The sequence below is a fragment of the Mytilus trossulus genome, chromosome 14, assembly GCF_036588685.1.
Source record: "Mytilus trossulus isolate FHL-02 chromosome 14, PNRI_Mtr1.1.1.hap1, whole genome shotgun sequence".
NCBI classification, from domain to species: Eukaryota; Metazoa; Mollusca; class Bivalvia; order Mytilida; family Mytilidae; genus Mytilus; species Mytilus trossulus.
In genome coordinates this window covers 10,965,204-10,979,822 of record NC_086386.1, presented here as the reverse complement: position 1 = coordinate 10,979,822, position 14,619 = coordinate 10,965,204, and the positions used below count along the sequence as shown (strand labels likewise).

At 31.3% G+C, this 14,619-nt stretch overlaps 2 protein-coding genes across 10 annotated transcripts in view; one reads left to right on the top strand and one right to left on the bottom strand.

Moving 5' to 3' along the window:
* The window catches only part of LOC134695583 (uncharacterized), a 57,927-nt gene that overhangs the window by 18,986 nt on the left and 24,322 nt on the right, over nucleotides 1–14,619 (top strand). The window lies entirely within an intron of this gene.
* LOC134695582 (calcium uptake protein 3, mitochondrial-like) overlaps nucleotides 1–14,619 on the bottom strand; it is a 71,605-nt gene that overhangs the window by 40,736 nt on the left and 16,250 nt on the right. For all 8 annotated transcript variants that reach the window (XM_063556843.1, XM_063556846.1, XM_063556849.1 and 5 more), the window contains exon 3: nucleotides 8,604–8,714. In XM_063556843.1, the coding sequence (XP_063412913.1) occupies nucleotides 8,604–8,714 (111 nt within the window). The remainder of the gene's footprint in view (nucleotides 1–8,603; nucleotides 8,715–14,619) is intronic.

Sequence of the window (14,619 nt, the reverse complement as noted above, 5' to 3'; positions counted from 1 at the left end):
ATTATCTAGGAACAATACCTAATCCTTAACTCATATAACATTATCTAATTGGATTAAAAGGATTGTCATTCTCACAATTATAATTCATACAAATGTGAAAACAGATTTTTGTTTAATCCATTTAGGAATTTCCAAATATCTTGGTTAATTCAAAAAATATTTAGCCCAGTGAATTTTATAAATATTTAATTTATTTCAATCTGTCAACTTAGATTATATAATTGGCCAATAATTAGTATAACAGATTCTATGTATACTTTTTTTATGATATATAATGTAATTAAATAATAAATTATTTTTTTAGATACTTCATATCCTATTTATCTTACCATATGACAGTTTATTTAATCTGATTGTCATCTAAAATAATCTTGTTAATTCTAAATTTCTTTGAATTGGTGTAATACCATCAAAACCTTGTACCTCACATCATGTTTTGATCATATGAAAAAATATTGGTAGAAAATATATTCCCTTGCATTTGACAGTGGAATGAAATTAAACCCTTCATTTTATTATGTAAAAAAAAATAATTGATTCATAAAACATTTATATTTTGGGTGAATTCAAATCATAATAACAATCTTTTTATACGACCGCAAATTTTGAAAAAAATTTCGTCGTATATTGCTATCACGTTGGCGTCGTCGTCGTCGTCGTCGTCGTCGTCGTCGTCGTCGTCGTCGTCCGAATACTTTTAGTTTTCGCACTCTAACTTTAGTAAAAGTGAATAGAAATCTATGAAATTTTAACACAAGGTTTATGACCATAAAAGGAAGGCTGGTATTGATTTTGGGAGTTTTGGTCCCAACATTTTAGGAATTAGGGTCCAAAAAGGGCCCAAATAAGCATTTTCTTGGTTTTCGCACTATAACTTTAGTTTAAGTTAATAGAAATCTATGAAATTTTGACACAAGGTTTATAACCACAAAATAAAGGTTGGGATTGATTTTGGGAGTTTTATTTTCAATAGTTTAGGAATTAGGGGCCAAAAAAGGGCACAAATAAGCATTATTCTTGGTTTTCGCACAATAACTTTAGTTAAAGTAAATAGAAATCAATGAAATTTAAACACAATGTTTATGACCACAAAAGGAAGGTTGGTATTGATTTTGGGAGTTTCGGTCCCAACAGTTTAGGAATTAGGGGCCAAAAAGGGACCCAAATAAGCATTTTTCTTGGTTTTCGCACCATAGCGTTAGTATAAGTAAATAGAAATCTATGAAATTTAAACACAAGGTTTATGACTATAAAAGGAAGGTTGGTATTGATTTTGGAAGTTTTGGTCCCAACAGTTAAGGAAAAAGGGGCCCAAAGGGTCCAAAATTAAACTTTGTTTGATTTCATCAAAATTGAATAATTGGGGTTCTTTAATATGCCGAATCTAACTGTGTATGTAGATTCTTAATTTTTGGTCCCGTTTTCAAATTGGTCTACATTAAGGTCCAAAGGGTCAAAAATTAAACTTAGTTTGATTTTAACAAAAATTGAAACCTTGGGGTTCTTTGATATGCTGAATCTAAAAATGTACTTAGATTTTTGATTATTGGCCCAGTTTTCAAGTTGGCCCAAATCGGGGTCCAAAATTAAACATTGTTTGATTTCATCAAAAATTGAATAATTGGGGTTCTTTGATATGCCAAATCTAACTGTGTATGTAGATTCTTAATTTTTGGTCCAGTTTTAAAATTGGTCTAAATTAAAGTGCAAAGGGTCCAAAATTAAACTAAGTTTGATTTTAACAAAAATTAAATTCTTGGGCCTCTTTGATATGCTGAATCTAAACATGTACTTAGATTTTTGATTATGGGCCCAGTTTTCAAGTTGGTCCAAATCAGGATCTAAAATTATTATATTAAGTATTGTGCAATAGCAAGTCTTTTCAATTGCACAGTATTGTGCAATGGCGAGAAATATCTAATTTCACAATATTGTGAAATAGCAAATTTTTTTTTAATTAAGAGTTATCTTTCTTTGTCCAATATAGTAAGCAAGAAATATCTGCCAGAATTTGTTTTAATTGGAGTTATCTTTCTTTGTCCAGAATCAACTTAAATCTTTGTTATATACAATATACAATGTATATTCACTTTTTACTACCAACTGATAAATTTAAATAATCTTTACCATTCAGTGATAACAAGCAGTTTTTTTACATCATGTATTTAAATGAGTAGTAATTGTTGCAAACTCCATTAGAATATTTTAATTGAAATTAGTTTTGGAATAAGGGAAAGGGGGATGTGAATAAAAAATTGGGTTAAATTTTTCTCATTTGAAATTTCATAAATAAAAAGAAAATTTCTTCAAACATTTTTTTGAGAGGATTAATATTCAACAGCATAGTGAATTGCTCTAAGAGAAAACAAAAATTTTAAGTTCATTTGAATACATTCATTCTGTGTCAGAAACCTATGCTGTGTCAACTATTTAATCACAATCCAAATTTAGAGCGGAATCCAGCTTGAATGTTGTGTCCATACTTGCCCCAACCGTTCAGGGTTCAACCTCTGCGGTCGTATAAAGCTACGCCCTGCGGAGCATCTGGTTATATTTGGTGTTCCTATAATATATTTTGGAAACTTGAGGTTACATGGTTACTAAAGCTTGTACACAGAAAAAATATGGGTGAAAAGTGATGGATATATTAAATGTTATTTGAAATTTTGTCTTATGTAGGTACTTAACTGGTTTAAACTTTACTCATGCCATGTACATGATGTATTATTTTTATTGAAACAAAAAAGAAATACTGCACAATTTGAATTAAAGACTTAAAAAATATGGGAAAACAATGATGTTTTTTTAATTTATTTCAAATTGACCAAAATACAGAGTTACCACCCTTTTTGCTACATATATATTTATTGGGGATCCAGAAACCTCAATTTTCAGAGAAAAAAAACACCCAACCTCTTACAAACATTTCAAGAATTTACAAGCAATTCTGAAATGGTCATTAAGCTATATATAAGATAAACAAAATCTGAAACCTGTGATATTTTAGAAACATCCAGGAGCTGTTTAAATATTTATATGATTTGAACTTTTGAGTGGTCTTTTAGGGGGTGGGTTACATAATGTAATAAATCATTTGAATGTAAAGTTTTATGTTGTCTGGTGTGTTATTGTGATGAGATCAGAGAGATGTCAGACTACAGTTACATCAGCCTGTTAAAGTTACAATCAATTCAAAGACTATTTGACATTTACCTTAGTATCAACCATTGACTTCATAGACAGGAAACTCACGACAAACCTAATCTACAGTCATATTACAAGACTTTATACTATAGAAATTAAGTGACTGTAAAAACATTGCAGTATAACAGTGCATTGTGTTTAAATTAAACTATAATAACATGTAAATCTTATAGGATATTCTGGTGCAATGTTATAATGGTTTGTCAGAAATGTTTGGTCTGCAGGTCGGGACCATATCTCTGTTTTTAATTAGATGGAATATTTTTCCTTTAAAACTGCCAATCTTATTTCAGTGCAGACAACCTAAACCTGCAAAAGTAATTGGCCATTATACAGAAGTGTACTGTATGTTACTTCCAAAGGCCTAATTTAAGTTCAATTTAAAAATAGAGACTTGTTTTTTCCTTGACTTAGTTCTGTAGATTAATTAACCAGAGTGGTAATAGACTAGAAATATTTATGATAATGATGGTAATTTTTATAAACAGTCGGCCTGGGTGGCTGTCTGATACAGTGTTATAAAGAAGCTGCAGCATTTCACCACTTCACCCTCAAATTGATGTTTATAAAAATTATTAAGTCTATCTCAACAAATATTAGTACAGTAAAATAAGGATGCTAATATTCTGATAATTACGTGGCACAGAATGACAGCTGATTTATATTTAAATTTACAAAAAAATGTTCGACAAATATGATTGGATTATTATATGATTCCTCACCAACTCACTACATGTGAGACCTCATAAGAAGAAAAGAGATATGTGTCAAGAAAACAGCAACCCAACAACAAAATGTACAACAGCCATAATTAGGGTAACATCCAGTCTTCAACAGTATTTAGGTGCCTATACAATATGCTGACCTCTAATCCATCCCAGATCTATAAAAGCTGTCAATAATTCAAAAAGATATTAAGTTCTGCTATAAAAATCATGTATTCCAAAGAACCCAAAAAAACATTAGATATGACATAAAACAACCAGCAACAAGGTTCCTGACTTGGGACAGGATCTTTGATATTTAACTTGGTCTGGGGAGTAAATCTATCCATCATATAGTGACCACATTACAGATTTCCCTACACTTACTCTATATTTCTGTAGCTGTAAGACTCTAAAATACTGGAAGACTAGTTACACCTAGGTTTCACTATATCTTAATTACCTTTTCACTTCACTCTTACAACATATGTAGGTTTCTGTCCTAAGTATTGAAACATTGTTTATTTAATCTTGTTGTGTTTTACATTGGAGAGAAGGCATAGAAGTTCATTTTTAATTCTGTTTATATAAGATAGATCAAAGTTCCTAAACACTCAGATCATCTACACTCAAACATATGGTTCCCTTACTTATACTTGCTTTTTTTGGGATTTACCAAAATTCTTATTTGTAGAAAACTAGTAGAGTACAATGACCTATAGCTTACATCTAAGTCTTTGGGAGAATAGTTGTCTCATTGGTAATCATATCCAACTTTTTATGTTCATAGTCTTAAAACTCTTAAGTCAATATTTAGAGCGAACTTAATTTGAATTTTTTCCAAAAGAATTCAAACAATGATAATGTTTCTTAACAAATATTATGATTGATTGAATATCAATTGTTGGTATTTAACGCAACATTCAGTTAAATTGGCTATATTGTGAGCGTAACTTTTTAAGGTGGAAAAGAAGTCTGAGTACCAACAGAATAACAGAATAACAGAGTCAAAGGCCACCTACCAATGACCATGTGCCTGGACTTAAACTCATAACCCCAGTGTCAACAGTCTAATACTACCAAGACCACTCAGGCAGCCAAGATGCAGCCAAGACTCCAACAAAAATTATGTCAATTTCTATTTGCCAAAAGACTATGATCCACACTAGAAAACTAATTATACGACCGCAAAAATTTTCGTCGTATATTGCTATCACGTTGGCGTCGTCGTCTGCGTCGTCGTCCGAATACTTTTAGTTTTCGCACTCTAACTTTAGCAAAAGTGAATAGAAATCTATGAAATTTTAACACAAGGTTTATGACCACAAAAGAAAGGTTGGTATTGATTATGGGAGTTTTGGTCCCAACATTTTAGGAATTAGGGGCCAAAAAGGGCCCAAATAAGCATTTTCTTTGTTTTCACACTATAACTTTAGTTTAAGTTAATAGAAATCTATGAAATTTTGACACAAGGTTTATGACCACAAAAGAAAGGTTGGGATTGATTTTGAGAGTTTTGGTTTCAACAGTTTAGGAATTAGGGGCCAAAAAAGGGCCCAAATAAGCATTATTCTTGGTTTTCGCACAATAACTTTAGTTAAAGTAAATAGAAATCAATGAAATTTAAACACAATGTTTATGACTACAAAAGGAAGGTTTGTATTGATTTTGGGAGTTTAAGTCCCAACAGTTTAGGAATTAGGGGCCAAAAAGGGACCCAAATAAGCATTTATCTTGGTTTTCGCACCATGACATTAGTATAAGTAAATAGAAATCTATGAAATTTAAACTCAAGGTTTATGACCATGAAAGGAAGGTTGGTATTGTTTTTGGGAGTTTTGGTCCCAACAGTTTAGGAATAAGGGGCCCAAAGGGTCCAAAATTAAACTTTGTTTGATTTCATCAAAATTGAATAATTGGGGTTCTTTGATATGCCGAATCTAACTGTGTATGTAGATTCTTCACTTTTGGTCCATTTTCAAATTGGTCTACATTAAGGTCCAAAGGGTCCAAAATTAAACTTAGTTTGATTTTGACAAAAAAAGAATCGGTTAAGTTCTTTGATATGTTGAATCTAAAAATGGACTTAGATTCTTGATTATTGGCCCAGTTTTCAAGTTGGTCCAAATCGGGGTCCAAAATTAAACTTTGTTTGATTTCATCAAAAATTGAATAAATGGGGTTCTTTGATATGCCAAATCTAACTGTGTATGTAGATTCTTCATTTTTGGTCCTGTTTTCAAATTGGTCTACATTTAAGTCCAAAGGGTCCAATATTAAACTAAGTTTGATTTTAAAAAAAATTGAATTCTTGGGCCTCTTTGATATGCTGAATCTAAACATGTACTTAGATTTTTGATTATGGGCCCAGTTTTCAAGTTGGTCCAAATCAGGATCTAAATTTATTATATTAAGTATTGTGCAATAGCAAGTCTTTTCAATTGCACAGTATTGCGCAATGGCAAGAAATATCTAATTGCACAATATTGTGAAATAGCAAAAAAATTTTTAATTAGAGTTATCTTTCTTTGTCCAGAATAGTAAGCAAGAAATATCTTATTGCAAAACATTGTGCAATAGCAAGATTTTTTTTTAATTGGAGTTATCTTTCTTTGTCCAGAATCAACTTAAATCTTTGTTATATATACAATATACAATGTATATTCACTTTTTACTACCAACTGATAAATTAAAATAATCTTTACCATTCAGTGAAAACAAGCAGTTTTTTTACATCTTAATATTTTATGATGTATTTAAATGAGTAGTTATTGTTGCAAACTCCATTAGAATATTTTAATTGAGATTAGTTTTGGAATAATGAAAAGGGGGATGTGATTAAAAAAATTGGGTTCAATTTTTCTCATTTGAAATTTCTTAAATAAAAAGAAAATTTCTTCAAACATTTTTTTGAGAGGATTACTATTCAACAGCATAGTGAATTGCTCTAAGAGAAAACAAAAAAATTAAGTTCATTAGAACACATTCATTCTGTGTCAGAAACCTATGCTGTGTCAACTATTTAATCATAATCCAAATTTAGAGCTGAATCCAGCTTGAATGTTGTGTCCATACTTGCCCCAACCGTTCAGGGTTCAACCTCTGCGGTCGTATAAAGCTACGCCCTGCGGAGCATCTGGTTTTTAGATTGTTCAAGTACAATTCAGTTTAATAGAAAACACAAACTTGCAAGAAATATCACTTAATGATGAACAGATTTTAACTGAACTTTTTCTAATGTGCTAACTAAAGGGACATTAAACAATAATTTAACTTTATACAAGTATTATTTTTAACTTTTTTCATATATATTAAACTGTTAAACCACTCATGATGGAAATAGAAATTTCTTTTGAAAAATAATCATTAAAAATTACTTCAATAAAAATTAAAGGATTCTTAAACAATCATTCATCTCTCATTACAATAAATCATCCAGATTATTTCAAAGAAATTAAATAAAAACCTTTGAAAAGTAGGAAAGTCATAATGATTTTGTCTAGACTCAGGAGAGAAACAGGTGTTAACATCTTGTCTATGTTAAGCTTACTATAACTTGGTGTTGAGCCAATCTAGTAGCTCAGCAAGGGTTAATCATGGTAGAAGGTCTTACAAACATTTACATGTTATCCAAAACAAATATCAAACAAAAATCACACACCACACAAACTCTTCAAGAACAAGTCTTTAAACTCTCATAGCAAAACCTATTTTACATGTGCATAAATATGTCAATCTCTTTTGGTAAAGTGCATGGGTGTTAATTGGTACATGGTCTATAAAAACACATTTATGACCTGATTTTTTGGAAAATCAATTACTAATGTTTGAATGAGAATATTGTATATTCAGTTCCTAGACATAAGATAATCTGTCCTTAATCTAGTTCTAACTTAGAAACTAAACTATCTACCAAGACTTAGACTCTTATAATTAAATTCCCTTGCAAAGCACAACTTTGTATGTCATACAAAAAACATCTTTTCAAAATTGTAGGAACACATTGATTCTATTTAAGGAAAACTGTCCATTGAAGAACCATGCATCATTCTACAGATCAATGAGAAATGATAAAATTATTTTTTACTGAAATAAACTAATATGTTTAAATACAGAATCTACATGTACAACAAAAAAGTATTTAAAATCTTGAAACTTTGGTGGTGTTAATATCTACCAACCTGTGAATTCTTTTGTCAGTGAGCTTTAATGTATGAGTAAGTAAACCTATTATCTTGGAGTGTTCATAAACCACTCAGCTTAGGTTTAGCAAGGTAAATTTATAAAACCAGGTTTCTCTGGAAAAAGCCTGTACCAAGTCAGGAATATAGCAGTTGTTTTATACTTTTCCCATTGATTGATAACATTAATTTGATTTGGTCATTTTTTACGGACTTCACTTTCTATCTTTTTTTTGGGTCATGGAGTTTGATGTTTTTTCAAGTTTACATGCAACCTTTTTGACTAATTTATCTATGTTATTTGTGTAGGCTTGTTTTAATGTCATAATAGGAATCTACCCACATTTATTATTGGGTCTTTTTTTTAACACATTGTATGTGCTACCAATTGCAAGTATCTACCAATCTTTGTCATGGAGTTTCAATGTACATACACATGTATTCTATTTATCTACCAATATCTATAATAATTATTTTTTTCAACACATTGTATGTGCTTCTAAGTATAACCAACCTTTGTCATGGAGTTTTCTAAACAATTTATTGTCTCCCTTTCTTCTGGAGGGTGTATGTTTTAAACACTGTTCCATATCTTTATCAGTGAGATTTGTTGTTCCTATTCGAGCTGCAAATAAACAAAAAGAAAATGTTATAAAGATTGACCATGGTTTGTAAAACTCAAATAAATCAGTTGATCTCTAATATTTGTCCTTGTATCACATGTATTGGCCCTCCAACCTTTTATCACTTATCAAGATGTCTCAACTAAAAATCACTGGACCCTCAGAACTACATGTATATATCACTTGGTCCCATGGCCCTTTCAACCCATATCATTCATCTGATTGGCTCTTTAAATTTCATGAAAGGTCCAAAAATGGTCCCAATTCTATAATTGTAAAATGTTAACACCTTCTGACCTTTGGAAGCCAAGTGATGTTAAGTCTTTCTAAAGTTATATGACAAAGGAATTGTGGCAATCATCATGTATCGGTTATGCCACACTTTTTCTACTAATAAGTGACTGACCATGTTTATTCTTCCCAAACAAAGTCACATTCCAAGATGTTTACAAACCATAATGTTTTGTGTCTCAACAACTTATTAATAAAGAAATTGTGTGTGATTCATAACTTCTCAATCTCAAGGGTCTAAAAGTAATTTATTAAGTAAATTTCACGTCCATCTTTTGTTTGTCTTAGGACCTTGGACTGTCATTACATAGATATATATTATAGATTTACATATATCAAAATATATCAAATTTTTCCATCATGTATAGTTTCTATAAACATAACTTAATGTAGATTTAAATCTAATATTTAATTTTATATTGCGGTAATCTTTGGTAATACATGAAGAAATTCAGGCATTCATAGATAATTCTTGAAGCAAATATTTTTGTCTATGTAATAAATTATTATTAAGATTTTTATAAATAAGAGGAATTATACTAAATTAATTTGTATGTGCACTTGACATACTAAAGAGCAAAAGAACACGGGTTTTATTGCTGTTTGTTATTATCTCAAAGACACAACATGGTATAAAACCTTTCACATCTGATGATATTCATTTAAATAATTGACAACTTCATACCAATGACCAATTCTTATAAAAAAAAACACTTTAAAAGGCTTGAAAATTGTGCCACATAATATAATCACTACTTCCAAAAATATCTTTTTATCGTTCTACCCTACCCCTATATCACACTGCTCTATCGCTCTGTAATTCTCGTATCAAGCATTCAAACAAGACCAGACATTATCAGCAATGTCACAATGTGAGAGGAGGCATTTATCAAGCTTGCTTTCGTCAAGCGTAAAACTGTCTTAGGGAGAGGGAAAAGACCAGTAATAGAACCATAAACAGAGAATCGGGTTTTCTTAGTATAGATATCGTTAAATATCAGCAGCTCAACACAATGTGAAACCTTTTAGCTTGTTCGCTGCTGTTGACATTGTGGCTTGCGGCCAATAATTTACGATATCAATGTGTACAAAGCCAATAATCTATACAATTGTCTACAATGTTCTAGTGTTTATATGGAGGAACATTGGTCATTAACTGTTCCACCAGGACACTTTTAAGTCTCTTTTAGAACTAAAAATTGCTTTTAACTACGCATAAACAATATCCCTTCGGTGCATCATGGTTTGAATCTGATTTTATAAGAATTGAAAACTTTCAAGGACAATTCTTCATATGATTGCTGATGTTCACATTCAAAAAAGAGAGCATTTTTATCTTTATGACAGAAGTTGAAATACCCACAAAGTGGTGTCTTTGAGTGCAATTTACCATAAATATAATTATCAACTTTCTGATTCATAAAAAAGAGCACATCTGACATAAATATAAGTTAATAGTCTATTAATCTGATCAAAACAAGTCTTTCCCCTCACCTCAAACATATTTACAAAATTGTCCACTAATTACTAACAGTCAAATCTCATTCAATCATATGCAGTATAAACACAGTTGCAAAGGAATTCTACTAATTAATGTTTTTAACTTTTCCTTTCAAAGAATTACTGTATTTCTTCTAATTATTCATTCGTATTTTTTTTTAACTGAATTCTTAAATAACCAGTTATGCTTGATAAACTCCTAAGATTGTCTTTTATTTTAGAATCATATAAAAATTACAGATCTGCATTACGTCTTTTCAACAATGTTTTTCTTATGTACCAATTTGATGTATGTTTGACCTACTGATCATTTAAATAAGGACTGGAAAATGTTGATACTCTATGAATCAAAACTCTGTAATATTACTGACATCAAATAAACAAGATTTCACAATGTGTCAGTCAAAATGTAGGCAAGTTTTACACACAAACAAGTACATGTAGTTCTGAGCTTACATTGGTCTTTGTTATCTTTTTCACTCTCCTTTAACACTCCTAATGCCTCTCTGATTCGACTTTAATCGTCTCTATGTCATTTGAGTCTTTGACTTTCAATATGCTTGATTCAGAAACCTTCTGATTTATTGACTTTTCTACTGTTTTAATTCATTAACCTTCACCCTGATTTGATTCATTGACCTTCACACTAATTTGACTCATTGACCTTCACACTGATTTAAATCATTGACCTTCACACTGATTTGATTCATTAACCTTCACACTGATTTGATTCATTGACCTCCACACTAATTTGATTCATGTACCTTCACACATATTTGATTCATTGACCCTCACTCTGATTTGATTCATTGATCTTCAAACTGATTTGATTCAATTAATTTGACTCTCACACTGATTTGATTCATTGACCTTCACAATGATTTGATTCATTGACCTTCACAATGATTTGATTCATTGACCTTCACACTGATTTGATTCATCAACCTTCTAACTGATTAATTCATTGATCTTCAAACTATTTTGATTCTGTGAAATCCCACCAGTTTAGGTTGCCTTTGATATGATTCATTGTCTGTTTTTGATTCTGTGACTTTCTAACTGTTTGGAATGACCATTCCGCTGATCTGGTCAGCATTAACCTTCCATCTGTTTTGATTCAGTGACCTTTCTGGCTTCCATCTGTTTTGATTCAGTGACCTTTCTGGGTTTCATCTGTTTTGATTCAGTGACCTTTCTGGCTTTCATCTGTTTTGATTCAGTGACCTTTCTGGGTTTCATCTGTTTTGATTCAGTGACCTTTCTGGCTTCCATCTGTTTTGATTCAGTGACCTTTCTGGCTTCCATCTGGATTCAGTGACCTTTCTGGCTTCCATCTGTTTTGATTCAGTGACCTTTCTGGCTTCCATCTGTTTTGATTCAGTGACCTTTCTGGCTTTCATCTGTTTTGATTCAGTGACCTTTCTGGCTTTCATCTGTTTTGATTCAGTGACCTTTCTGGCTTCCATCTGTTTTGATTCAGTGACCTGCATTATGTTCCGATTCATTGACCTAAGTCCCATTGATTTGATTTATAATGAACTTCCATCTGTTTTGATTCATTGACTAACCTTCCACCTATTTTGATTCATTACATTAACTTTTCTATTTTTTTCATTCATTGATGACCTTCCCACTGATTTGATTGCCATTGACCTAATGCCAACATTATTCTAGGACCTGGATTACTAGAAAGGGACTTTTCATTTTTGCTTACAATAGCCAATTGCAAGGATTTACCATTCTATACTGTACACTGATGCTTTAGACCATTTATTTTTCATGGAGGACCTTTAAATTAAAATTTCAAATGGTCCCAGATCTTAATTAGTATTTAAAGCTAATTTGAACCACTGTGTTCACTTTAGAGCCTCAATTATTACTTGTAGTATATGCTAACATTATTCACTGCAGAAGAATGTGCTAAGTAAAAGTAAACAATAATTAAATTGTGACCAATATTTAATATTGGAAAAAGACATTGTACCCCTGATAATCAAAGCAACCAACAACGTAAGACTTTAACTATCTCTGGTATGTTTAACTCGGTCTAAAAGGATTAAAATAGCTTTTAATACCACTGTTTATTTTCGATGATAAATGCTTATAAACTTCAAAGCGCAGAACGAACGACATTTAGAATTTTTGCAATCATGCCAAAAATGTATTAAAATATGAGAGGACACATCACCATACCTAAGAAAATATGCTTGTCTAGTAAGTTATGATTGATGAAAGAAAATATTTGCAACAATGTACAAATATAGGTCAAAAATACTTATCAAGTCAGGGTAGATTTAACTTCACAAAGGCATGCGTTACAATTTCATTTCAATTTGATTTTATCACAATGAAATGAAAAAACATTAAATAATTGAAATCTTACAGAGGATTTTAAAATCAGCAGTGTCGGAATTAGACAGGGTGATAAGTCTCCTAAAGTACAGGCCAACTTCAGACAGCCTAAACAGTCTTTGATCTATTCTGATTACATGACAATAACCCCTGTCAGTCTCTTAACCTTAAATCTTCCATCTAATGCAATTCTCTCACTTTTATAACTTTTACATCAGTGCATCGTCTCATGTACTTGTCTTAAAACTGGAGCAATGACACTTCTTTCTCCTTTTATGGACGAATATATGTTTTACTCAATGCCTTCACTTCTCTGCACTCTATTTTTAGAAGAAACTTGTAACTTCCAATATATTGCCTCATTTAACTGATGGGATAGGAACTTCTCATGAAATTTATGCTTAACACTCTGAAATGTCTTGGAATGACAAGGTATGCCTCTATTTGTCTTGGAATGACACATATTTAGGTATGTCCATATTTGTCTTGGAATGACACAAGAATGTCCCTATTCGTCTTGGAATGAAACAAGTAATTGCCCCTTTTCGTCTTGAAATGACACAAGCATATGCCCCTTTTTGTCTTTGAATGACTCATATTTAGGTATGTCCCTATTTGTTTTGGAATGTCTCAAGTATGCCCCCATTTGTCTTGAAATGACACAAGTATACCCCTGTTTGTCTTGGAAGACATAACACTATTCAAGTATTACCTTTATACTTGCATTGGAGTGCAGGGGCATAACTTCTATGGTAACTGTATTCAGCTTAAGAGCATTACAGCAATTTCTCAAAATTCTTTAGTACAAATGTACTAAAATATGTATTCTGCTTTGACTCCAGAATCCAGGCCATTGACCTTTTACATATATGAGGTAGTAAAATCATAGGAATTCAAAGACACAAAAGACAGAAAGACCTGCAAACAAAAACCCTTAAAAACCAAACGTGCCTATTTTTTTTTAACAATGTGTAATTTGTTCTCAGTCTAGTAAAGATTTGAATAAATTATCATGGTCATTAACAATTAGTGTTCTGCCAATTTCTAAATAGATTTTTTTTTCCACTTGCCTGACAATTTATAGGCTTGGATGAGTTGTTTGGTAGCTGTCTCATGGTAATGATCGTTTAATCGATGTTTGCATTATGTTGCATCAATGCAATTTGACTTTATATCTAGGCCAGGTCATATAACTATATTTTGACATTTAAGGGCGCTGATTTATAAGTCATACAAAATGTTATGTAAATGTAATCTCATTGATTTAATGTGATAGTGACTGGTTTATTTATCACCATTGTCCAAGTAATAGACGATTCTCTTGTTCAAAGCACTGGTGCTACCTTTCAACAACGATTTCAAAATGTACCTGCATATTTGCCTTGTTGGGGAATACATGCCCTGATTTACTGATTTGAGATTAGAGATATTGTTATAATGGTTTATCTGTTGTAAAGAAGTAAAGGTGATAAGTATTACAACAATCACTCACAATCTTTTAAATGTTTGTATGTCCCTAGATGAATATTTATATATCAAACCATATATATCTGATCATATCTTCTCTTTACCTGTGTTAATCAACAAATACCTAATGTTCAGGTACACTTTTAAGTGCTAACATCAAACAAGTGGAGATAATCAGAAAATAAAGCTGATTGATAATATCAATATTTATATCACACACTCCTTTATGGGTATACCTAATTTTTCACTTCCTCTTTTAGTAAGACTTAAGTGTTCTACAATATGAGATACAGCTAC